Source organism: Salmo trutta, chromosome 5, assembly GCF_901001165.1.
Source record: "Salmo trutta chromosome 5, fSalTru1.1, whole genome shotgun sequence".
NCBI classification, from domain to species: domain Eukaryota; kingdom Metazoa; phylum Chordata; class Actinopteri; order Salmoniformes; family Salmonidae; genus Salmo; species Salmo trutta.
Window position 1 is genome coordinate 14,895,370 of NC_042961.1, and position 26,412 is coordinate 14,921,781.

At 43.9% G+C, this 26,412-nt stretch overlaps 3 protein-coding genes across 6 annotated transcripts in view; 1 reads left to right on the plus strand and 2 right to left on the minus strand.

Annotated features, from left to right (window-relative positions):
• Positions 1-400: 400 nt before the first annotated feature.
• LOC115193718 (putative pre-mRNA-splicing factor ATP-dependent RNA helicase DHX32) lies at positions 401-10,722 on the minus strand. Its single transcript, XM_029752660.1, has 11 exons — positions 9,964-10,722; positions 5,808-6,001; positions 4,973-5,345; positions 4,609-4,842; positions 4,396-4,489; positions 4,153-4,302; positions 2,595-2,786; positions 2,255-2,395; positions 1,923-2,113; positions 1,594-1,784; positions 401-908 (listed from the first exon to the last, which is right to left on the minus strand). Exons 1-11 carry the CDS (start codon positions 10,231-10,233, stop codon positions 734-736), a joined length of 2,205 nt encoding a protein of 734 aa, XP_029608520.1. The 5' UTR covers positions 10,234-10,722; the 3' UTR covers positions 401-733.
• A 1-nt stretch (position 10,723) lies between these two features.
• On the plus strand, positions 10,724-13,894 carry fank1 (fibronectin type III and ankyrin repeat domains 1). 2 transcript variants are annotated; one of them, XM_029752662.1, is made up of 12 exons: positions 10,740-10,789; positions 11,106-11,159; positions 11,256-11,436; positions 11,545-11,669; positions 11,767-11,848; positions 11,928-12,002; positions 12,106-12,171; positions 12,309-12,474; positions 13,051-13,194; positions 13,333-13,410; positions 13,496-13,540; positions 13,636-13,894. In XM_029752662.1, the coding sequence occupies exons 3-12, from the start codon at positions 11,399-11,401 to the stop codon at positions 13,696-13,698; spliced, it is 882 nt and encodes a 293-aa protein (XP_029608522.1). In that variant the 5' UTR covers positions 10,740-10,789; positions 11,106-11,159; positions 11,256-11,398; the 3' UTR covers positions 13,699-13,894. The 2 variants fall into 2 exon arrangements, with proteins under 2 accessions (XP_029608521.1, XP_029608522.1); XM_029752661.1 differs by lacking the exon at positions 11,106-11,159 and having other exon boundaries at positions 10,724-10,789.
• A 5,103-nt stretch (positions 13,895-18,997) lies between these two features.
• LOC115193720 (disintegrin and metalloproteinase domain-containing protein 12) overlaps positions 18,998-26,412 on the minus strand; it is a 154,175-nt gene continuing 146,760 nt past the window's right edge. For all 3 annotated transcript variants that reach the window (XM_029752665.1, XM_029752664.1, XM_029752663.1), the window contains 2 exons: positions 19,615-19,784; positions 18,998-19,494 (listed from right to left, as the gene is read on the minus strand). In XM_029752665.1, coding sequence (XP_029608525.1) covers positions 19,440-19,494; positions 19,615-19,784 — 225 coding nt within the window. In that variant the 3' untranslated portion in view covers positions 18,998-19,439. The remainder of the gene's footprint in view (positions 19,495-19,614; positions 19,785-26,412) is intronic.

The following is a 26,412-nucleotide window of genomic DNA, read 5'->3' on the forward strand; positions in this document are numbered from 1 at the left end:
TCGAGGAATTTAACAAAAAGGGACAGATGGTTAAAAAGCAGTGTACTTTTCCCTTACTCGCCAGAGAATGCACCCTTATTTAAGCAATAAGGCCAGAGGGGGTGTGGTGTATATGGCCAATATACCATGGCTAAGGGCTGTTCTTAAGCACGACACAACGCGGAGTGCCTGGACACAGCCCTTAGCCGAGGTATATTGGTCATATCAAACCCCTGAGGTGCCTTGTTGCTATTATAAATTGTTTACCAACGTAATTAGAGCAGTAAAAATAACTTGTCATACCTGTGGTACGGTTGTCAGCCAATCAGCATTCATGGCTCGAACCACCCAGCTTTTGGACTGCACAAAATAGGCTTTTTTTTATACTAGTTCTGCATTTAGGTTGAGCACTCCCCAAACATGAATTTTTAGAGGTATTTATTATTAAAGTGCAAGTTCCAAAAAATAACACACATACAGGTACATGGACTGCCTATATAAATATCACTAAAACAAACATTGGAAATCTGGACAGTCACTTTTTTCCTATTTATAAATGCAAGTGATTAGCAAATGGAATTATGTGAACTTTTATAGCCTGACATTTTGACATGATTCTAAGTTTCAATGATGCAAAAGTAACACTGGTGAGATGACAAAGGTAACACAGGTGAGAATGATCATATAATACAGTACCAGGGAATGAGTAGGGTGTTTCTGCCTCTAAAGAGGTCCCCATCCAAGGCATTCACAATCACTGTATGACACAACTGGCTGTGACTTCTGGTATGCTGTCTAGGCTGGGGCTCTTTTTAATCTTCTTCGCTTTGTAGTGTTCAGCTCCCTTGTCTAAGATGTTCTGGAGGATGTCCTTGCTCTCACTGGGAGGCAGGTTGAAGAAGAAGTACTGTGGGGCCATCTGAATGAACCTGGGTGGAGGGAGGGAGGGAGTGGGAATCATTGGTGAATTGGAATTCATTCCATTCTGATTTCACACAGTATTATCTTATTCACTTGCACTTGTAGTGCACATTTAACATAGCACCGGAACATTGGGTCACCTGCAATTACGGAGAGCAACCTAAGTGGGAATTGAAATGAGTTTGAGATGATCAAAGACAACCGTACCAGAATCTCTCAATCCAGGGTTTCCTATGAATGACTCTTTATTGGATATAGCACTTACAGCAACATCAAACAGCTTCGAGGGTAAACATTTGTGATTAAAAAGCTACATTTTTAGGTGTGTAACCTAAGAAAGCATGTGAAAGCTACCAGGCTTTCTCTGTCATTAACTGTCCCCATTAACACAACACTGTCTAAGTACTGTAGCTGTGCTACCCATAATCCCTTTTTAAGGGCAGGATTAAGAAGACCCTTTCCAGTTACAATCTGACTATAATGTGCCCGGGCCAAAACGGAAAGTAGTGTCTGGGAACTCGTCTCTCCCTGAAGTGAATATCTGTAGGTATCTATTTGAAGCTACACATGGTTATAGCCTATTATTGAGTTGTTTTTGGATATTATCTTTGATATACTACATTTTGATATTCTGTTTGTTTTGTTTATCTTTCACAAATGGTTACTTCAGATCTGCAGACCTAGTCTACTTACTCCTCTGGTGATATGTGGGACACGGTGCGAATGCAGTTGTCCTCTGAGAAGGTGTACTCATGGAAGAGGACCCACTCCGGCAGGCCCAGTTTGGGCGTCTTGGTGCCGTAGGCAGAGAGAGGGTGAATCTGGGCCACGTGTTTGTGCGTCAACATGAAATAATTCCCCGATGAGTCCACATCCCTCGCCACCTGAAAGTCATAACAGTACAGTATCTGTCTTTTATAATCACTCCAAGTAAATGGTAGATTGTACCTTTTCAAGTGTCATAGTATTAGCAGTTTTCAATAGACATCTAATGCTAGAAGGTAGAAGCCATATTACCGTACCTGCATGAAGAAGCCGGCTAGCAGTGCTCTCTTGATGTTGATGATGTTTCCCTTGGAACCAAAGGAAGGCATGGAGACAGGCAGCTCTATCCTCTTCAGGGTGTCAGTCAGCTCAGAGCGGATAGCATCAGCCGTCTGCAGGGCAGACAGACTCAGGAAGTAGTCCTGACACCACTTCTCCACACTGACAACTGGAACACGCCAAACCAGAGAGGAATTTAGGGTTGCATAATGTACATTACAAGCATCAATCAATGACAAGTCTATGGCCAATGTTAACCTAGTTCTTCTTCAAGCTGTTTGTGGCTAAAGGTAGGCCTATGTGAACTCACAGGGCTCCTGCTGGTTCTGTTTGAAAGCCTTGTAGATGTTGATTAGGGTGAAGTGATCTCCTTCTGGGTGCTGGAACTTAAGGTGACACTGAGAGGCCTCTAGCCTCAACTCCATTGAGGGGACCAGGTAGCAGCTTGGTGCTAAGAGAGGGGCAGCATGATAGAAGGGGTTAGTGCATCAATATTGTACACTATGAAGTATATGTGAGGTTTGACATGACTTCACTTTGTATGAGGTCAGCAAGTGCGCCAGTATGACGACAGCGTGGTGGTGTGTATGTTAACATGAATCTGTAATGTGGTATACAGACCACAGAGCACAAGTTGAAGTCCCACACACCTGCCAGCATGGCGGCGATGGTGATCACCTCGCTGACACAGTCAAACTCGCAGGAGGCCAGAAGTGTCTTGGCCATTTGGGGCTCCAGGGGGAATTCAGACATGATGATGCCTATCTCCGACAGGTTCCCATCGTCATCCAGGGCTGCTAGGTAGTCCAGTTCCTCTAAAGCCTGCATCAGACCTTCAGGATCTGGTGGAAATAACACAACCATGGATATGAATCTAAACTGTGCCTGACAGAACTGTGAAATATCTGAGTTCATAAAGATAATCATCTGGAAACTGTTTGTTTACAATCTTGTAAAACAGATTATTTGGTAAGGTTGTACAACAGCAGGCTAAATTGATTGTAATCTTAATCCTCAATATCCTTATATCAGATGTGAATCACTGTGCAAAATAAATGTTCTGAGAGGCTTTTCTTTACACTGCCACTTCTGGATGTAACGATGTTTTCAACAACAAAACTAGAGTATACATGGCAATAAGCACCTCAAATATACGGTCACGTTATGGTCATTATGGTAATAGCCTAATCCTGAGAAACAGCATCACAACATTATAATAATAACATCACACACCAATTTAGCACACACTTTCAATCTAAATGTCATCCAATCATGGGGCTTATAGTGGAATGTCCACATTGCCCTGCTGCACACCATTAAGCTGTAGTGCTTGGCAGGGCTGTGTGTGTGTGTGTGTGTGTGTGTGTGTGTGTGTGTGTGTGTGTGTGTGTGTGTGTGTGTGTGTGTGTGTGTGTGTGTGTGTGTGTGTGTGTGTGAGAGAGAGAGAGAGAGAGAGAGAGAGAGAGAGAGAGAGAGAGAGAGAGAGAGAGAGAGAGAGAGAGAGAGAGAGAGAGAGAGAGAGAGAGAGAGAGAGAGAGAGAGAGAGAGAGAGAGAGAGAGAGAGAGAGAGAGAGAGAGAGAGAGAGAGAGAGAGAGAGAGAGAGAGAGAGAGAGAGAGAGAGAGAGAGAGAGAGAGAGAGAGAGAGAGAGAGAGAGAGAGAGAGAGAGAGAGAGAGAGAGAGAGAGAGAGAGAGAGAGAGAGAGAGAGAGAGAGAGAGAGAGAGAGAGAGAGAGAGAGAGAGAGAGAGAGAGAGAGAGAGAGAGAGAGAGAGAGAGCTTGGCTAAGCTCTTATCTCTAATGAGTGTTAGCACTCCATGGCCTCTGCTGCATCACTAGGCCCAGAGAGCCAGATCTCACAGAAGCAGGTCAGCTCTGAAAACAATACCGGTAGAACAAGGCTTGTCTGTTTAGCTTACGCACGGCTCACCGCCCTCCAATACCACACAGGCCAAACTAACTAACTGAGCTCATCCCAAAATGTCTCTCTACAGGATGCATGGAGCTCAAAACCCTACATACAAAACAACACTGGTGTTATGACAACCAATCAAGGGACATTATTGCATTATGGATGTAATTTCATTGTACTGATGTATCACTCCATTCAGTATGTATACATTTAGCTGTCCTGTCACATTGGTACTGTAGATACATTAAATGTTATGGTGAAGAAAGACCCTGTACTTGTTCAGCCTGTTTCGCCGTACCTGGCCTGTCGATGAAGTCACAGCGGCCCAGGCCACCGATGTCCATCCTCTTCAGGAAGAGCACGGTGGACGTGATGTCAGACTCCAGGATGTGGGGGCGTGTCTCGCTGGGCAGGGGTGTGTCCTCTGGGTACAGACAGAAAGTCTTCCCTGCGGGAAGTGATGCGCTCAGCTTAGCAAGAACACAACTCTCCAGACTGTAACACTCCTGGACTTTGATACTGATTTCAGTCTTTGTCATACCTGTTGGTCCTACAAGCTGTTTGCGGCTCTCTGCTTGACTCCTACTGATAGGTTGAATGGCGACTGAGTTCGCCCTGATCCTAGGGTTATAAACCTATAAAATGAGGAAAGACAGACATTCATTCATTTAAATAAACCACTAACTATAATTTATTACAATGTCGTTACCAAAAAGCTTCTCTTAAAATAACTATTCGGCAATATGTTACTCACATTTCTTTTCTGGACACCGGCATCGATAACAAAGTTCAGCATGTGCACAGCCCAAAAGAGGTCTTCGTTTGGACTGGAGGTGAGGAAGACTCTTCTGCACCGGCCATCCTCTTCACCCGGCATGGGCAGAGTCCCACCCAGCCCGGGGTGCACCGAGATAGGAAGAAGTTCCCCTAAATGTGGAGATATATTGACCTCCTCGCGATGGAGGATATCACGGGCAAGATCTATCTCCTGAGATAGGGAAAACACAAGAGGAGAGAAGCTTGGTAAAAGCTATTCTCCAAGCAACAGTTGTCATGGTATGGCTTCTCCCACATTCCCAGACTGTAGACTAGGAGATTACATTTTAAGCAGATCTTACTTGAGTTGTGGCCAAAAACACGACTATGTCCCCTTCCTCTTGGGAGTGGTGTATCTCCAGAACCAGTCGCAGGGCAGAGCAGAAGTAGTCCTTGTGGCTGGTACCAGTATACACCGCCTCCGCTGAACACACCCCCTCCAGCTGGATCAGTGGGACATTCCTGTAGTGGCCCAGTAGTTTGGGTCCTGGGTGTGTAGCTGTGAGGAGCACCACACGGAGCTCGGGCCTCTGCAGGGCGATGTCTGTGAGCAGGCCCAGCAGAACGTCTGTACTGACCGTCCTCTCGTGGGCCTGGTCGACGACGATGACACCGTAGTGCTCCAGCATGGGGTCTGACATCATCTCTCTGAGCAGCATGTCGCTAGTGCAGTACCTGGGGTGGGGAAGAAGGGAAGACTTACAAAAACGTAAAAGCAATAAATTCTAGTGCACTAATAGCAAATTACAGCCAAAGGTGTAAGACAACAGGATGCATTAGCCGTCCTACTGAACTAGTCCTTAATGAAGCTGCTTTGTGCTAGTGTCATTTACTCTAGTAATTAGTCTGGTCAGTGGATTAGGTCTCCGCGGCTGCCTATTTTCTTAGCTTGTCCTGTGTTTTTGTTCCCCGGCTGACTTACGGCAGTGAGAGATGTGGGAGCGTGGCATATGGTCAGAGTTAGAGCTGGGAAGCTGCAGTGGAGCCTCTGAAAAGAGGCCCCTCAACTCTTATGTTCACTTCTTTAAAAATAAAAACTGGAAATAGGTGGGTGATGTAAGTGTGGTGGAGAAAGAGTGTGTGTGTGTGTATTTGTGAAATAGTGTGTGAGCAGTGTGTGTAATAGTGTTTACAGACCTGAGAACAGTGTCACCAGAGCAGCATGTCTCTAGGGGGATGCTGTAGCCCACTTCATGACCAATGTTGACATCCATCTCATCAGCTGCACGCAGGGCCAGATCCACTGTATGTTGCCTGTGGTCCTGGGTGCACACCACCATGCCATTCTGGTACTGGACAGACTGGCAGAACTCTGCACACCACTGGGGGATCTGAGCATGCCACAGGAAGAAAGATAAGAACACGAAACACTGTCAAAACAGATTCTCCTTTCTCTAATCACATCCTTCAGTCATAATGAGAGCATTCAGACAAGATAGAACGGCCAAAGGGGGCGGTGTTGCAATCTACTGCAGAGATAGCCTGCAGAGTTCTGTCCTACTATCCAGGTCTGTACCCAAACAATTTGAACTTCTACTTTTAAAAATCCACCTCTCTAAAAACAAGTCTCTCACCGTTGCCGCCTGCTATAGACCACCCTCTGCCCCCAGCTGTGCTCTGGACACCATATGTGAACAGATTGCCCCCCATCTATCTTTAGAGCTCGTGCTGCTAGGTGACCTAAACTGGGATATGCTTAACACCCCAGCCATCCTACAATCTAAGCTCTCCTCCATCTCACACAAATTATCAATGAACCTACCAGGTACCACCCCAAAGCCATAAACACGGGCACCCTCATAGATATCATCCTAACCAACTTGCCCTCTAAATACACCTCTGCTGTTTTCAACCAAGATCTCAGAGATCACAGCCTCATTGCCTGCGTCCGTAATGGGTCAGCGGTCAAACGACCACCCCTCATCACTGTCAAATGCTCCCTGAAACACTTCAGCGAGCAGGCCTTTCTAATCGACCTGGCCCGGGTATCCTGGAAGGATATTGACCTCATCCCTTCAGTAGAGGATGCCTGGTTATTAAAAAAAAAATGCCTTCCTCACCATCTTAAATAAGCATGCCCCTTTCAAGAAATGTAGAACCAGGAACAGATATAGCCCTTGGTTCTCTCCAGACCTGACTGCCCTTAACCAACACAAAAACATCCTGTGGCGTTCTGCATTAGCATCAAACAGCCCCCGTGATATGCAACTTTTCAGGGAAGTTAGAAACCAATATACACAGGCAGTTAGAAAAGCCAAGGATAGCTTTTTCAAGCAGAAATTTGCTTCCTGCAACACAAACCCCAAAAAGTTCTGGGACACTGTAAAGTCCTTGGAGAATAAGAGCACCTCCTCCCAGCTGCCCACTGCACTGAGGATTGGAAACTCTGTCACCACTAATAAATCCACTATAATTGAGAATTTCAATCAGCATTTTTCTATGGCTGGCCATGCTTTCCACCTGGCTACCTACCCTGGTCAACGGCACTGCACCGCACCCCCCACAGCAACTCGCCCAAACCTTCCCCATTTCTCCTTCTCCCAAATCCAGTCAGCTGATGTTCTGAAAGAGCTGCAAAATCTGGACCCCTACAAATCAGCCGGGCTAGACAATCTGGACCCTTTCTTTCTAAAATGATCTGCCGAAATTGTTGCAACCCCTATTACTAGCCTGTTCAACCTCTCTTTCGTGTCGTCTGAGATTCCCAAAGATTGGAAAGCAGCTGCGGTCATCCCCCTCTTCAAAGGGGGTGGACACACTTGACCCAAACTGCTACAGACCTATATCTATCCTACCCTGCCTTTCTAAAGTCTTCGAAAGCCAAGTCAACAAACAGATTACCGACCATTTCGAATCCCACCGCACCTTCTCCGCTATGCAATCTGGTTTCAGAGCTGGTCATGGGTGCACCTCAGCCACGCTCAAGGTCCTAAACGATATATCTTATCCGCCATTGATAAGAAACAATACTGTGCAGCCGTATTCATTGACCTGGCCAAGGCTTTCAACACTGTCAATCACCACATCCTCATCGGCAGACTCAATAGCCTTGGTTTCTCAAATGATTGCCTCGCCTGGTTCACCAACTACTTCTCTGATAGAGTTCAGTGTGTCAAATCGGAGGGCCTGTTGTCCGGGCCTCTGGCAGTCTCTATGGGGGTGCCACATGGTTCAATTCTTGGGCCAACTCTTTTCTCTGTATACATCAATGATGTCGCTCTTGCTGCTGGTGAGTCTCTGATCCACCTCTACGCAGACGACACCATTCTGTATACTTCTGGCCCTTCTTTGGACACTGTGTTAACTACCCTCCAGACGAGCTTCAATGCCAGACAAGCTTCAACTCTCCTTCCGTGGCCTCCAACTGCTCTTAAATACAAGTAAAACTAAATGCATGCTCTTCAACCGATTGCTGCCTGCACCTGCCCGCCCGTCCATCATCACTACTCTGGACGGTTTTGACTTAGAATATGTGGACAACTACAAATACCTAGGTGTCTGGTTAGACTGTTAACTCTCCTTTCAGACTCACATCAAACATCTCCAATCCAAAGTTAAATCTAGAATTGGCTTCCTATTTCGCAACAAAGCATCTTTCACTCATGCTGCCAAACATACCCTCGTAAAACTGACCATCCTACCGATCCTCGACTTCGGCGATGTCATTTACAAAATAGCCTCCAATACCCTACTCAATAAATTGGATGCAGTCCATCACAGTGCCATCCGTTTTGTCACCAAAGCCCCATATACTACCCACCACTGCGACCTGTACGCTCTTGTTGGCTGGCTCTCGCTTCATACTCATCGCCAAACCCACTGGCTCCAGGTCATCTACAAGACCCTGCTAGGTAAAGTTCCCCCTTATCTCAGCTCGCTGGTCACCATAGCAGCACCCACCTGTAGCACGCCCTCCAGCAGGTATATCTCTCTGGTCACCCCCAAAGCCAATTCCTCCTTCGGCCGCCTCTCCTTCCAGTTCTCTGCTGCTAATGATTGGAACGAACTACAAAAATCTCTAAAACTGGAAACACTTATCTCCCTCACTAGCTTTAAGCACCAGCTGTCAGAGCAGCTCACAGATCACTGCACCTGTACATAGCCCATCTATAATTTAGCCCAAACAACTACCTCTTCCCCTACTTTATTTATTTATTTACTTTGCTCCTTTGCACCCCATTATTTCTACTTTGCACTTTCTTCCACTGCAAATCTACCATTCCAGTGTTTTACTTGCTATATTGTATTTACTTCGCCACCATGGCCTTTTTTGCCTTTACCTCCCTTATCTCACCTCATTTGCTCACTTTGTATATAGACTTATTTTTCTTTTCATATTATTGACTGTATGTTTGTTTTACTCCATGTGTAACTCTGTGTTGTTGTATGTGTCAAATTGCTTTGCTTTATCTTGGCCAGGTCGCAATTGTAAATGAGAACTTGTTCTCAACTTGCCTACCTGGTTAAATAATGGTGAAATAAATAAATAAAAATTCATTAAACCCCTCATTTCACTTACCAGTTGGACAATCTTTCTTTTTCCTGAAGTGTGCATTGGTTCAGTACTTCTCACCTATGGATTCGTATAGGCATGGGCTAGACTAGAGGGAGATTCCACAATAGACCTATTCCTTATACTAGTCCTTTTCTTTCAAATCCATGAAAGGAATTGAACAAGTGCACAATTTGTGAGAAAGTAGTGATTTTTGGGATGCAACCCATAGTCATTATGTATTACAAATATACACCGAGTCTACCAAACATTAGATACACCCCCACTCTTTTGCCCTCAGATCAGCCAATTCGTTGGGGGATGGACTCTACAAGGTGTCGAAAGCATTCCACTGGGATGCTAGCTGGCCCATGTCGACTCCAATGCTTCCCACAGTTGGATGTCCTTTGGCTGGTGGACCATTCTTGATACACAAGAAAAAATGTTGAGTGTGAATAACCCAGCAGTGTTGCAGTTCTTGACACAAACCAGTGCGCCTGGCACCTACTACCATACCCCTTTCAAAGACACATTTTTTTAATTGTCCGTTCACCCTCTGAATGGCACACAGACAATCCATATCTCAACTGTCTCAAGGCTTAAAAATCCTTCTTTAACCTGTCTCCTCCCCTTCATCTACACTAATTGAAGTGGATTTAACAAGTGATATCAATAAGGGATCATAGCTTTCAACTGGATTCACTATGTCATGGAAAGAGCAGGTGTTCTTAATGTTTTCTATACTCAGTGTATCGTTAGATAAAACCTAGTTATTGTCAGAAGGGAGAGTAATCAACTCACCTGACAGCTTCTGCCAGTTTTTGCAGCTCCAGAGACAATAATAAACTGCTTGTTGGCCAGCTTGTCCATGAAATCACACTTGGCTTTCCAAACTGGTAGAGCCATCCTTTCTTTCAGTAATGTGTAATATCGAGAGGAGTAGGGTAGTCCGTCAAATGTATTAAAAGCCAAAACATCATCATATTCCACATGTTCTTGACCTGCTCCTTCTGTTTCGAAGGCTACTCTATCCTCCCAATACTTCTCTCCGGTTGTTATGCCTTGCGCCATGGTTGAGAAACAGCCTCAAAAATGAATTTGAAGAAAGTTTTGTGATTTTATATAATTTAAAACTAGGTTGTTCAAACGAAATAAAATCGCTTCGAATGCCTCTGCCCTGCTCAAAGCCGGGGAGCCTGAATAATAAACGTGCTCCGGCGACACAGTGAAGGATGGATTGGTCATGTGGCCACTTAATCCCGAAGAGTCCCAACAGATGAGGCCATGACGGGACAGGCCAAAGCAGAGTAGAATAGAGAACAATAATTTGAAAGGACAAAAATAGAGAACATGGTCTGTGTGGAGGAGTGTGCGCAGCTGCACGGTTATGCATTTGCAACAACGTTGCAGAAATATAGGATGAGATGAATACTGCAAAAGATAAATCACTAGCTAGTTTGGAAATTTAACGTTACATATTTTCAACCTAGATAAATCACAGTGTTGTCCAAAAGTTCTAAGGATTTTCGCACGTCAGGTTTTCCCGCACATGCCACATGTGGTTCCCATAGCAACCATAAAATGACATCAACAAGATAACCGCTTTCTGTGACAATGACAAATCCAGGTATGTACATTTTAGGTTTACTTTGATTTCCGTCTTGAATCAAAGACTGTCTTCAGAAATGCAGGATTGCAAACTACAGCAGGTTTAGCTAGCTAACGTGAAGTTATTTAGAGCTGGCTTTAGTTAGCTAGTAACTTTAGTTAGCTAACGTTAGCAATTTTAGTAGCTATACTATACTGTAACGCGTTGGTAGCTAGCTAACTTTACTGTACAGCTTAAAGTTACGGCAAGCTGGACCTAACCTTCAGCAATAAATAAAATGCTAAAACGGGTAAAACAAAGTCTCAGAAAGTTTTCTGTTTTGTGTAATTTACAGCTAGTAGTGCCATCATGTGGCCATGGCCAGAAATGCAACCCTCTGTACTGTAATGTAAGTTATATAGCTCGCCTGTAAAATGTGTTAAGATTAAGGCCAACTCTTCTAGACCCCCACCTTATCACTTTCGATGTCTGTGCTGTTCTTTAGGCAGCCATAAACCATTCAAGCCACCGACTCCTCCTGTCATTGGTAAAGTGAGTCACCATAGCATTGACCTGAGCTGGGAGACAGAGGAGAATGAACCACGGACGGGCTCACCAGAGAAATGGACCCGCTTCTCTGTAGAAGAGATGGACCCCAAATCACACACATATGGGACTATCTATGTGTGAGTATAAGCTATTCATAGATTACATCCTATGGGCCTAGAATAATATCTAATTTTAATTGACATAATCTAAGAGTAGGCTTAACTGTGCTTTTGGCTCACCACCAGCGGGTACAGTAGTCACCACACTGTAGAAAGTTTGGAGCCCAGCACGTCCTATAAGTACAGACTGAGAATCACAAGACCAACTGGGGAGTCCCTCTACAGCCCGGCTGTGTCTGTCTCTACCACACGTGAGTGTACTGTACACAGCACTCTTTCAGTTGACATATCTGCTTTATCCAAATGATATGCGTTTATGTTCTTTGACACCTATATAATGTCATCCAGGTGAGCCTATGAGTGGGAAGAACCTCCATCGTGCTGTCAACATGAATGATGAGGAGGACATGACCAGAGTGTTGGAGTCTGGGTGAGCAATGAGCAGATGGACTATAGGATAGAATTTTGAGATACTCTTATGGTTAATGTCATGCTTTATTTCTCTCCAGGACAGTCAGTGTGAACGTCAATGACAAACACGGTTTCACTCCTCTCATGGTGGCTGCACAGAAAGGCTTTGCCAGGTAAAACCTTACAGGGCGAGTCTTGCTCACCAAGGTCTCCTAGTAATGGAATAATGTCACCATTATGCTTGAAACCTTTTCTATGAACATGGATCTTTTTCAGACTGGTTCACAAATTGGTAGAACACGGTGCAGACGTGAATATGAAGAACGGTAGTGGGAAAGACAGGTGTGCAAACACATACAGTATTATGTACCTTGCCTTTGCAAATAGACTTCTACTGTATTTGCTCACATTTACAGTACAAACGTTGTGGGTAAATGAACAATGGGTTTGTGATTGACCATTTACTGTGTCTATGTCAGTCTGATGCTGGCATGTTTCTTTGGCCACCTGGACATAGTGAAGTACCTGAGGAGATTTGGGGCCACGTGGCAGTCCCAGGACATGGGGGGCTGTACCCCCCTCCACTGGGCAGCTGACGGAGGACACCTTGCTGTCATAGCCTACATGATCCAGGATGGCTGTGAGGTAAGACTGGTGTCAGCATTTATGAGCTTTATAAGCTGGCCATGTCTGAAATGGCACTTTATTCCCTACTGTACATGTAAAGGGCACTACTAAAAAAATAAAAAAAATTGTCCTTGTAAAAAACTTTTTACCCATTTCGTGATATCCAATTGGTAGTTACAGTCTTGTAAGAGAGCCATGCGTCCTCAGAAACACGACCCTGCCAAGCCGCACTGCTTCTTGCGAGGCCAGCCGCACCAATGTGTCGGAGGAATCACCGTACAACTGGCTACCGTGTCAGCGTGCATGCGCCCGACTCCCCACAGGAGGCACTAGAGCGCGATGGGACAAGGACATCCCAGGCGGCCAAACCCACGCCCTAACCCGGACGACGCTGGGCCAATTGTGCGCCGCCTCAAGGGTCTCCCGGTCGCGGCCGGCTGCAACACAGCCCAGTGATGCCTCTAGCACTGCGATGCTCCACTAAAGTGCACTACTTTTAACCAGAGCCTTAGTTTCATTATCAAAAGTAAAAGACTAAAGGGAGTGAAAGAGTTCTAATTTTGAGGCTAAAATGCATGTTGATTGTTGTCTCAGTTGGACGTTAGGGACACCGTGTCCCACTGGACTCCTCTGATGAGGGTGTCAGCGGTCAGTGGGAACCCAGCGGTGGCCTCTCTCCTCATCAGAGCCGGGGCTGATGTCAACACCAGGGACAAGGATGGCAAGACACCACTTATGGTACGCTTCACACTCTTCACAAACCTTTGTTGTGCCACTCATGGTGCAAACTCAGCGAGACCCCTTAGGAAACAGGACATGGGACAGGAAAGTTGATAGAGGACAAGGCAAGCAGTCAATATAATGAGTGTCTGCTAGGTGGCAGTGTTGAACAACCACGAGGAGCTGGTGCAGCTGTTGTTGGACAGTGGGGCCGACCACGATGTGAAGAACGAGGTAATGACAACTTACAGCATGGGCTCTGTTGCAATTAGAGCAATTTAAATCATTCTGGAATTGACTGACATTTTTGTGTTTGCAGTTTGGGTCAGGGGCAGCTGAAATGGCAAAGGCCTTTGGAAGAGAGGTAATGTATTTCTCCATATCCATTACTGTTGTGTTGTATGCTACTGTTATAGTGAATATATAAGCAAATGTTGATTATAATTTTTCCCTCTCCAGAATATCATCAGTTTATTAGAAGGACGGAAGAGTATAGCCAGAGATGGTATAGTCGATTATTAAAGAGTATAGTCAGAGATGGTATAGTCCATTATTGAAGGGCTTAGGTGGACAGCATTATTTATTCTAATAGCTTTATTACTGTTGTTTATTTATTAACATATTGTATGTATGTGCTGTATCTTAAACCTGTATTTTTATCTGGATATTTGTTTTGTATAACAAAACATGTATACATATACTGTATACCAATTTTTAAGGATGAATGAAATAATAAACCATTAAGAATTCCCTCAAGACCCAAAGGATTGACTTGGTTTCGCTATACCGCACAGATACAGTGAGCACCAAACGTATTGGGACAGTGACATTTGTTGTTGTTTTGGCTCTGTACTCCAGCACTTAGGGAAAATTCACTTACAGTACCAGTCAAAAGTTTGGACATACCTACTCATTCAAGTTTTTTTTTTCAAAGACATTTTTACTATTTCCTATATTGTATAATAGTCGTAAAGACAACACTATGAAATAACACATATGGAATCATGTTGTAACCAAAAAAGTGTTAAACAAATCAAAATATATTTTATATTTTAAATTCTTCAAAGTAGCCACCCTTTGACTTGATGACAGCTTTGCACACTCTTGGCATTCTCTCAAACAGCTTCAACTGGAATGCTTTTCCAACAGTTTTGAAGGAGTTCCCATATATGCTGAGCACTTGTGGATGCCAGGTCATCTGATGCAGCACTCTATCACTCTCCTTCTTGGTCAAATAGCCCTTACACAGCCTGGAGGTGTGTTTTGGGTCATTGTCCTGTTGAAAAACAAATGATAGTCCCACTAAGCGCAAACCAGATGAGATGGCATATCGCTGCAGAATGCTGTTTTTGCCATGCTGGTTAAGATGCACAAATATCATACCCCCCCACAAAAATGATAACCTCCCCTGTTATTGTAATGGGGGTATGATATTTGTGCGTCTGTAACTTTCTCACTCATTATTATTCATGATTCATTCAGGACTATCCATAATCATGGTAGCAACCTCATTAATATAGAAGTGTTTAGAAGCATATTCTATTCTTATTTACAATAAAAATGACAATACATTATTTACCATTCATTTCTATTGGGCACAAAATTATCTGAAACACAACCAAAACAAACTACAAACTTGTTGGATGCATTTGCTGAGTCACAAGCCTGATGTAGTCATTGCGTGTTATGAATATGTCCCCAACCACTAAACGTTTGACGACTTTAATACACATGTACTGTAAGTGAATATGTCCCAATACTTTTGGTCTCCTAAAATGGGGGGGACTATGTAGAAAAAGTGCTGTAATTTCTAAATGGTTTACACAATATGGATGAAAATACCCTCAAATTAAATCTTACAGTCTGCACTGAAACCTCATAGTCATTGTATCATTTCAAATCCAAAGTGCTAGAGTACAGAGCCAAACCAACAAAAAATGTGCCACTGTCCCAATACTTTTGGAGCTCACTGTGTCTGATTAAACATCATCCTGCAAGAGGAAGTCAGAGATTTCACATTGCTGTGCAAATTAGTCATGTATTATTATTTGTAATAAAATGTTTTGTGTTAAGTCGTCTGCCTACATTCACCTGTACAGTCAGAAAAATACGTGCAAATATATGAAATGAACAGTATAAGAGAAACCTCATTTGACTCTGCAATCTCAATGTTCAAGTACTCCAACTGCCCCAAAATCCCAGCTTTTTAGGAGTTTAATAAAACACATGTTTTATTGAACAGGAGAAACCATCACTTTATTGAACAGGAGAAACCATCACTTTATTTAGGTTCTAACTGCTCTTGTAAAAAATAAAGCATAAAAGAAAAGAAACATGATTGCTGACAGATACTATATTTACACTAACTGTACAATGGCTATTCATTTGAAAATGTAATAGTTATACCCCAAAAAATACAGTACATTTGTAAAAAGCAACTTTTACACAGATGAACAGACCTGAAGATCTTCCAAAACTGACATCAGACAGCAGTATATCTATTTCTGTAAAACTGTAACACATACAGTGCTTACTAAAAGTGTAAATGCAACTATGCAATGAACTTCTGATGCAAGTCCAATGTAAGTAGTGCATTACACAATATTGAGCAACAAGACGTACATTGCATATGCATACACACACATATGCATCCATTTAACTAAAGCACATCAGTACTTTGGTGATGACCCACTACATTGCAGACCAGGTTTGATATTTTGTTATATACCTACAATAATGCAACCACATGTGTCCCTGTTTTACTGCTGTACTGACTGCTTTTACGTGTAAAAGTTCCCTCCTGTTGAAACAGTCTTATGAGTAGTTATGAGAGTGAGGTCATAACTGCATATGGAAAGCGTGCTCTCACACGCACGCACACCCCCCCCCCCCTTGCCATAGAACTGAGCAGTATGAGGAACACTCTTACTAGGCATTCATCAAAGCTATGTTTAATGAAACATATTGTGACAAAGACATTATGCACCCAGTCTCTACTTTCATTTGGACATTTTAATGTACTGGAAATCTAAAGTCCACAAATTGTTGGTCAAGTTTAAAGGGACAAAAACTCAACACTCAATACAGGTATTGGGAGTATGTCCTGTAATAGACTGTAATATTTCAATGGACAAATTAAACTTAATGGGAGTCTTGAAAACTTCAAAAGGAGATTTTCATGCCAATGTGTGACACAAGCTCCAATATCAAATGAATAGTGATAAATATGTCAAGTACTGGGAATTACCTCATAAACCAAACCACTTGGCCATACTTTTGTCTGAGTGAACTTTGAAAATACAGAAATGAATAAAACATCAGACACCATCTAGGTTGGGTTTGGACTGTTCACAACACTGAAGTCATCCTGACACTACAGCATCAAGTGAGTTAAGATAGTTCATGTAGCACGCTCCTCCACAAGCCCTGTTATATTGCATTATTTGGTGTTGCTGTAATTCTCTGAAACCTGGCAGTGTCAGGTCATATCACACTCCAAGCTCCGCTGGGAGCCTTACGTATTGCACAACTGCCAGCAAATACTCCAAGCTGTGTGTAAGAGAGTTGATTATTTAGTAAAGTGGTGAATACAGCATATCCTTCAAGTTTGTGGTCCTAACATGAACTAATAAGGGTATGTAAGAGCCCAACACCATTTGTCAATTAGTAAATGTGTTCAAGTTTGCCAGTGGAGAAAAATTACAAGGTTAGATATACTGTTCTTTGGGGTAGTTCTGTAATTGGGTCCAATACCCTGCCAATTAAAATATTATGGTGTACAGTTGAAGTCAGAAGTTTACATACACTTTGGTTGGAGTCATTAAAACTCGGTTTTCAACCACTCCACACATTTCTTGTTAACAAACTATAGTTTTGGCAAGTCGGTTAGGACATCTACTTTGTGCATGACACAAGTCATTTTTACGACAATTGTTTACAGACAGATTATTTCACTTATAATTCACTGTATCACAATTCCAGTGGGTCAGAAGTTTACATACACTAAGTTGACTGTGCCTTTAAACAGCTTGGAAAATTCCAGAAAATGATGCCATGGCTTTAGAAGCTTCTGATAGGCTAATTGACATCATTCGAGTCAATTGGAGGTGTACCTGTGGATGTATTTCAAGGCCTACCTTCAAACTCAGTGCCTCTTTGCTTGACATCATGGGAAAATCAAAAGAAATCAGCCAAGACCTCCACAAGTCTGGTTCATCCTTGGGAGCAATTTCCAAACGCCTGAAGGTACCACATTCATCTGTACAAACAATAGTACGCAAGTATAAACACCATGGGATCACACAGCCGTCATACCACTCAGGAAGGAGACGTGTTCTTTCTCCTAGAGATGAACGTACTTTGGTGTGAAAAGTGCAAATCAATCCCAGAACAACAGCAAAGGACCTTGTAAAGATGCTGGAGGAAACAGGTACAAACATATCTATATCCACAGTAAAACAAGTCCTATATCGACATAACCTGAAAGGCCGCTCAGGAAGGAAGAAGCCACGGCTCCTAAACCGCCCTAAAAAAAGCCAGACTACAGTTTGCAACTGTACATGGGGACAAAGATCGTACTTTTTGGAGAAATGTCCTCTGGTCTGATGAAACAAAAATATAACTGTTTGGCCATAATGACCATTGTTATGTTTGGAGGAAAAAGGGGGAGGCTTGCAAGCCGAAGAACACCATCCCAACCGTGAAGCACGGGGGTGGCAGCATCATGTTGTGGGGGTGCTTTGCTGCAGGAGGGACTGGTGCACTTCACAAAATAGTTGGCATCATGAGGAAAGAAAATTATGTGGATATATTGAAGCAACATCTCAAGACATCAGTCAGGAAGTTAAAGCATGTCCATTTGAAAGAAGTCTTAAATCTGATTAGGTCTTTATTTCAACCTCTGTGGGGCCTCTCTGGTTTTATCTGCATCAGAAGATGATTCAGCTGCCATCTACAAGAGGTGATCTTATTCTCTGATCTTATTCTTCCAAATGGACAATGACCCCAAGCATACTTCCAAAGTTGAGGCGAAATGGCTAAAGGACAACAAAGTCAATGTATTGGAGTGGCCATCACAAAGCACTGACCTCAATCTGATAGAACATTTGTGGGCAGAACTGAAAAAGCGTGTGCGAGCAAGGGGCCTACAAACCTGACTCAGTAACACCAGTTCTGTCAGGAGGAATGGGACAACATTCATCCAATTTATTGTGGGAAGCTTGTGGAAGGCTACCCGAAACGTTTGACCCAAGTTAAACAATTTAAAGGCAATGCTACCAAATACTAATTGAGTGTATGTAAACTTCTGACCCACTGGGAATGTGATGAAAGAAATAAAAGCTGAAATAAATCATTCTCTCTACTATTATTCTGACATTTCACATTCTTAAAATAAAGTGGTGATCTTAACTGACCTAAGACAGGGAATTTTTATGAGAATTAAATGTCAGGAATTGTGAAAAACTGAGTTTAAATGTATTTGGCTAAAGTGTATGTAAACTTCTGACTTCAACTATATATGAATAAAGATCATGTATGAATACAAAGATCAATTAACAGTCAATTCTCAAGTACGTGTCCATTCTGAACAATTCCCTTGCTTTTGCACTGAATTGGATTAGTCGAAACACACCTCAATTGATACGTCCAACATGTCAGTCAACACCGTTTCTGATTATAAAGTGAGTGGACGCCTTTGAATGTAAAAGCAGTTCTTATTAATGATAAACTGAACAAAAATCCCAGTCCCTAACACTGCTGCTTAGTGAGTTACAAGTTACTCTCAGTGTTCCATGCAGTGCTCTGTTTCCCTTTAACTTTAACCCAATCTGTGTTTCTCTCTTCAATTATTCTAGGAACTTCACAGGATAAAAATAAAATATCTTTTTCAGTATGTCTCGCCTTAACTGTATATATAAAAACATACCCTCCATTATATGGCAATCTGGTCTTCTGATTTTGCTGGGGTTAAAAAAAAAAGAATCACCAACAGCGATGCAAGTCTCAATATGCTACTGTCAATAGGGTCTACCAGAGTGCACTGTGCACACAGTAATAATAAATATAGACATTAAATAGTTCATTTGTACCTGAGCAAGGACAACAAAAGCAGAGGTACAGCACCAAGGTTTGAAGTCAGTCTCCTTTCCCTAAAACTCTGAGACACTTTCAAAGTTGCAAAGGTCTGGTTTTCTTGTAGTGCAAATATGGGTCTCCATCCATAGAGTGCTCCACTTTTCCATTCCATCAGATCTTCTTTGAGATCAGCGGTCAAAATGATGAGTCTTTGGCAGTCTCAGGGGTTGTATGGGTGCAGGTCTGAAAAGTGAAAAAAGCACAAGTGAATGCAATGCAGAGCAAAGATTACTTTAAAAAAAAGAACATCCACTCCTCATAAACCTATAAACTTTGTGCCAGCCAGGCCACCGTAGCACAGACCTGTTCAGTTGTGGATTGGTGAGCAGGGGTCTGGGTACGGTGGGGATGGGGATAGGGATGGGTCCAGGGAGGCGAACCCCCACCACCGAGGTGCTGCGTCCCACCCGAGCCCTCCTTCCCAGAGGGTCTGCAGGCAGGGGCTTCTGGGGTGGACTGGGTTTCTCACAGTCCTAGGAACAATAAACCAGAAGTTGAAGAGTAGTGTTGGTACTGAAACCTCACTAGAGGGCACTGTGTTATAGTGTGTAACCAACATAAGGTAGGCTCTGTACAATGCAGGTCTGTAGCAACCACTGTAGCAGATCTCTCTGGAAGTTTAACTAAACGATGTGTCATCATGTGTTACTAATCTAAAATGGGGAGGGGAGGGCGAGGTAATGACAAACATCTGCTAGCAGCATCCCAGCTGCTCTGTACAGTTTGTAGGGAGGAAAGGGAGAAACCTTGAGCAATACTCACAAATAAGTGCCAAGTTTCAGCAAACACCAAATGCAAAGCATTTAGAGAACTGAATGAAGTGTGAAAACATTCATCCATGTTGTTGTGAAATCACCGAAATCACTGTCACATATTAAGAGTGGAAAGTGTGTCCTAAACTAAATTAGTTTGTAGGGACTTCCAGCTCTGTAATGTTTTATGTGTCAGTGTCAGCAACTGCTTGAAGGTGATTTATACCGACAATGCTTGAAATGTTTTGTTCCACTGATGTGAAATAATATTGTTCCATTATGTGAGTGGTTTGAACATGGCTGCGGTAGGCAAAGTAGTGGGGTTATAGTAGCACCTGAAGACAAGACAGCAGTGTTGTGTTCGAGAATACCTAAAGCGAGACAGATTCAAAACCAAGACAGGAGCAAATCGAGTCAAGACCAAGACCGGAGGGAGGCGAGACTGAGTCAAAACCGAGACCGGAAGGGGGACAAGGGGTCCGAGACTGAGTCAAGACCGAGACCAGAAAAAGTCCAATTCAAGACCATGATTGTAATTTTGTCAAATCGTCACTGTAATAAGAGTTCACAATGCCCAGTATATCTGTGTTCATATTTTAGAAGAACATATGGATTCTTACGACATTCGGAATGGTGAAGAAATGCATACTGAGGGAAAATAGAGCCACTCTACAAATGATTACTAATCCAAACACAGTGGGGAACAATGAGGGCCTTCTACACCTTCAGAGAAGGGCTAAGGAGTTATAAAATAATAATAATAATTCTAATTATATTATTATTTTCAATGATGTTCTGATTTAATCTCTTCAATTTTTGTTGGAAAGGAAAGGGTTAGCACTGAAGAGAGAAAAAAATATCCAATCAGGATTTTTTCTTTGGTTGTCTCTGGGGAGATAAATCTAGCTAGCTAAATCAGCCATTGGCTAGGTCATCAGAAGCTAGACAGAAGGCATCTGCCATTCAACCAAAGATTTTTTATAACTCAACCAAGATAGACTACAGCCCATCGTTTCAAATGTGAACAAATGAGTCATAGTGGGCAGAACGAGCAAGGAGGTGGGCAGAGCCAAGCACGAGCTAGCGAGATCCTGTTGGCGCGTTGTAGTAGATATTTGCATATTTCCTTTAGGGAACTCCTACTCTGTAAAGTTCCCGTGTGCAATAACGCAATTCAAAGATAAAACATATTCAAAGATGACAAAAAATGTAATGTGATACAATTTTGTATCACTTATTTTCAATTTAAATCCGTATAATAAAATGATAGCAATACCAATGCTAAACATACAGTCTTGGAACTGTACGTTGACAATGGTTAAGGTAAAATTCAATTACAGTTAATAAACAATGCAATTTTTATTACTTTAGCAAAGGGTAAAGTCTACAAACCTTAGTCTACTCTGTTCATAACAGATTCTAGTTTGGGAACAGAAAACTGTACTGAGATTGTTAATGAGAATATTAGCAGAATGTCAGCCAAAATCCATCTTGTTTCATCTTCTCCCACTGCCTGACACTTGGCTTCCTCTCACTACCATGTTTGGTAGTGGAAACGCCAAGCGGATGCTTCACATTTATACATCCGTGAAATATCTGTCTCGTTGTTCTGTGATTCAACTGTATTAGGACATCATTTTGGAGTGACAGTGGAATCAACCAATCACATTTTGACTTGTAAAGGGTGGCACAGTTTTTACAAAAACGTATGGAAACTTCTGCCTTCTCAAAGGCCACCAGGTCACTGCAGCAGGTGTTATCAAAGAGGATGTTTTTGCTAATTTGTTAGCTTCTCCCTTTTCAAAAATAACTTTCAACAAAAAGTTAAGATTCAAATTATCATCATCTGGTAAGTGGAACTGTGTTTTTTATTGGAACTCGTATGCTGTTGTTAGCCATCTCTTTGAAAATAACTTGTGTGTGAGGCTACTCCGTTGTAGTCGATCAAGCTCTTAGACCGGATATGACTGCCCTCACAAAAACACATTCGAGTCTACAGTACTAGTGTTAATGTATTGTACCTTAAACCACATCTAAAGACTCTTGTATTAGGACAAACAGCAGAAACCACTTCTTGTGAAACAGCGGTCTGTTTGCTTCAATTTGCCTTTTCTCTAAACTCAGAGAATAATATCACCACTTGTAGATGGCAGCTGAATCATCTTCTGATGCAGATAAAACCAGAGAGGCCCCACAGAGGTTGAAATAAAGACCTAATCAGATTTAAGACTTCTTTCCAGACTGGAGTTGCTCCCAGTAAGTAGAAGTTGCCTCTACTGACCCTGCATCAGATGCGTTTTAATCTCTCTGATAGTTAAGGGGTAGGGTAATCGGATCCTAGATCTGTTGTTAAATGCATCTTATACATTGAGTGTTGTGTGTCTGCATCTCTGTGGTGGATATATGGAGAATGAATCCTACTCAGCAGGGGTAGTTCTGGATCAGATACTCCACTACAGGAGTCTATGTAGAAAAGAGGTCACCATATGACATGATATGGACACCCACATTCAACACCAACTGTGCCCCTCAGCAGACCTAAGTCAAGATGTATCTTTTTGCCTGAAGTGTGAAACCTTATTTAGACCATGAAGACGACCCTTGGGTAGTCAAACAGCATTTGGGTTGATTGTACAAAACATTATGTTCTTTCCATGACATATAGTGAGGGAAAAAAGTACTTGATCCCCTGCTGATTTTCTACGTTTGCCCACTGACAAAGACATGATTAGTCTGTAATTTTAATGGTAGGTTTATTTGAACAGTGAGAGACAGAATAACAAAAACAAAATCCAGAAAAAAAACATGTCAAAAATGTTATAAATTGATTTGCATTTTAATGAGGGAAATAAGTATTTTACCCCCTCTCAATCAGAAAGATTTCTGGCTCCCAGGTGTCTTTTATACAGGTAACGAGCTGAGATTAGGAGCACACTCTTAACGGGAGTGCTCCTCATCTCAGCTTGCTACCTGTATAAAAGACACCTGTCCACAGAAGCAATCAATCAATCAGATTCCAAACTCTCCACCATGGCCAAGACCAAAGAGCTCTCCAAGGATGTCAGGGACAAGATTGTAGACCTACACAAGGCTGGAATGGGCTACAAGACCATCGCCAAGCAGCTTGGTGAGAAGTTGACAACAGTTGATGCAATTATTCGCAAATGGAAGAAACACAAAAGAACTGTCAATCTCCCTCGGCCTGGGGCTCCATGCAAGAGCTCACCTCGTGGAGTTGCAATGATCATGAGAACCGTGAGGAATCAGCCCAGAACTACACGGGCGGATCTTGTCAATGGTCTCAAGGCAGCTGGGACCATAGTCACCAAGAAAACAATTGGTAACACACTACGCCGTGATGGACTGAAATCCTGCAGCGCCCGCAAGGTCCCCCTGCTCAAGAAAGCACATATACATGCCCGTCTGAAGTTTGCCAATGAACATCTGAATGATTCAGAGGACAACTGGGTGAAAGTGTTGTGGTCAGATGAGACCAAAATAGAGCTCTTTGACATCAACTCAACTCGCCGTGTTTGGAAGAGGAGGAATGCTGCCTATGACCCCAAGAACACCATCTCCACCGTCAAACATGGAGGTGGAAACATTATGCTTTGGGGGTGTTTTTCTGCTAAGGTGACAGGACAACTTCACCGCATCAAAGGGACAATGGACGGGGGCCATCTACCGTCAAATCTTAGGTGAGAACCTCCTTCCCTCAGCCAGGGCATTGAAAATGGGTCGTGGATGGGTATTCCAGCATGACAATGACCCAAAACACACGGCCATGTCACGTCCTGACCAGTAGAGGGTGTAGTTGGGTCAGGACGTGGCAGAAGAGTCTGTGTGTTTGTGTTGTTTCATTAATTTTGGCCGTGTGACTTCCAATCAGGCACAGCTGTAGAGGGTTGTGGCTGATTGGGAGTCACACATAAGTGGCCTACTTTGCCTTTTGGGGTTGTGGGGAATTGTTGTGTGCACTGCTGCGTTTTGTTTGAGCCTGCCACGCTGTTGTGAGTATTGTTTGTTGTTTTGTTTGTTTCAAGTGGATGCTCTACTCCTTTCTTTTGAACATTAAAAAATATGAGTATCCATACTTCCGCTGCGCCTTGGTCCTATTTCACTGAAGACAACTGTGACAGAATTCCCCACCAACACACGACCAAGCAGCGGAAGAAGGCTGGCGAGGTAAGGGAGACCGAGAGGCACCCCCAATAATTTTTTAGGGGGGGGCACAAGGGGAGTGTTGCGTGGTCACAATCGGGTACGCCCAGTACCAGCACCACGCACCAGGCTTCAAGTGCGTGAACCCAGCCTCGCCAGTCAACAGTCGTCAGAGCTGCCCGCCAGTCAACAGTCGTCAGAGCTGCCCGCCAGTCAACAGTCGTCAGAGCTGCCCGCCAGTCAACAGTCGTCAGAGCTGCCCGCCAGTCAACAGTCGTCAGAGCTGCCCGCCAGTCAAGTCGTCAGAGCTGCCCGCCAGTCAACAGTCGTCAGAGCTGCCCGCCAGTCAACAGTCGTCAGAGCTGCCCGCCAGTCAACAGTCGTCAGAGCTGCCCGCCAGTCAACAGTCGTCAGAGCTGCCCGTCAGTCAACAGTCGCCAGAGAGGTCAGACTGCGCTGAACCGCCGGAGCGGCCAGACTGCGCTGAACCGCCGGAGCGGCCAGACTGCGCTGAACCGCCGGAGCGGCCAGACTGCGCTGAACCGCCTGAGCGGCCAGACTGCGCTGAACCGCCTGAGCGGCCAGACTGCGCTGAACCGCCGGAGCGGCCAGACTGCGCTGAACCGCCGGAGCGGCCAGACTGCGCTGAACCGCCGGAGCGGCCAGACTGCGCTGAACCGCCGGAGCGGCCAGACTGCCCTGAACCGCCGGAGCGGCCAGACTGCCCTGAACCGCCGGAGCGGCCAGACTGCCCTGAACCGCCGGAGCTGCCAGACTGCCCTGAACCGCCGGAGCTGCCAGACTGCCCAGACTGACCCGAGCTGCCAGACTGCCCAGACTGTCCCGAGCTGCCAGACTGCCCAGACTGTCCCGAGCTGCCAGACTGTCCCGAGCTGCCAGACTGCCCAGACTGTCCCGAGCTGCCAGACTGCCCAGACTGTCCCGAGCTGCCAGACTGCCCAGACTGTCCCGAGCTGCCAGACTGCCCAGACTGCCCCGAGTTGCCAGACTGCCCCGAGCTGCCAGACTGGCCAGACTGCCGGGAAAGGCCAGAACCGGAGCCACCTCCTGATATAGGTGGGTTGGGGAGGGGGGGTGTAGCACAGTGCCGTCGTTGACGGCAGCCACCCTCCCTTCCCTCCCTTTAGTAGAGGGGAATTTTTGTTTTGTTGTTTGGGGTTGTTTTTGTTTTGGGGTTTTGTTTTAAAGGTGCTTCCGGGGTTAGCACCTTTAGGGGGGGGTACTGTCACGTCCTGACCAGTAGAGGGTGTAGTTGGGTCAGGACGTGGCAGAAGAGTCTGTGTGTTTGTGTTGTTTCATTAATTTTGGCCGTGTGACTTCCAATCAGGCACAGCTGTAGAGGGTTGTGGCTGATTGGGAGTCACACATAAGTGGCCTACTTTGCCTTTTGGGGTTGTGGGGAATTGTTGTGTGCACTGCTGCGTTTTGTTTGAGCCTGCCACACTGTTGCTGTTGTGAGTATTGTTTGTTGTTTTGTTTGTTTCAAGTGGATGCTCTACTCCTTTCTTTTGAACATTAAAAAATATGAGTATCCATACTTCCGCTGCGCCTTGGTCCTATTTCACTGAAGACAACTGTGACAGGCCAAGGCAACAAAGGAGTGGCTCAAGAAGAAGCACATTAAGGTCCTGGAGTGGCCTAGCCAGTCTCCAGACCTTAATCCCATAGAAAATCTGTGGAGGGAGCTGAAGGTTCGACTTGCCAAACGTCAGCCTCGAAACCTTAATGACTTGGAGAAGATCTGCAAAGAGGAGTGGGACAAAATCCCTCCTGAGATGTGTGCAAACCTGGTGGCCAACTACAAGAAACGTCTGACCTCTGTGATTGCCAACAAGGGTTTTGCCATCAAGTACTAAGTCATGTTTTGCAGAGGGGTCAAATACTTATTTCCCTCATTAAAATGCAAATCCAATTATAACATTTTTGACATGTGTTTCTCTGGATTTTTTTGTTGTTATTCTGTCTCTCACTGTTCAAATAAACCTACCATTAAAATTATCGACTGATCATTTCTTTGTCAGTGGGCAAACATACAAAATCAGCAGGGATCAAGTACTTTTTTCTGACCAGGTGAATCCAGTTGAAAGCTATGAGCCCTTATTGATGTCACTTCTATTAGTGTAAATGAAGGGGAGGAGACAGGTTAAAGAAGGATTTTTAAGACTTG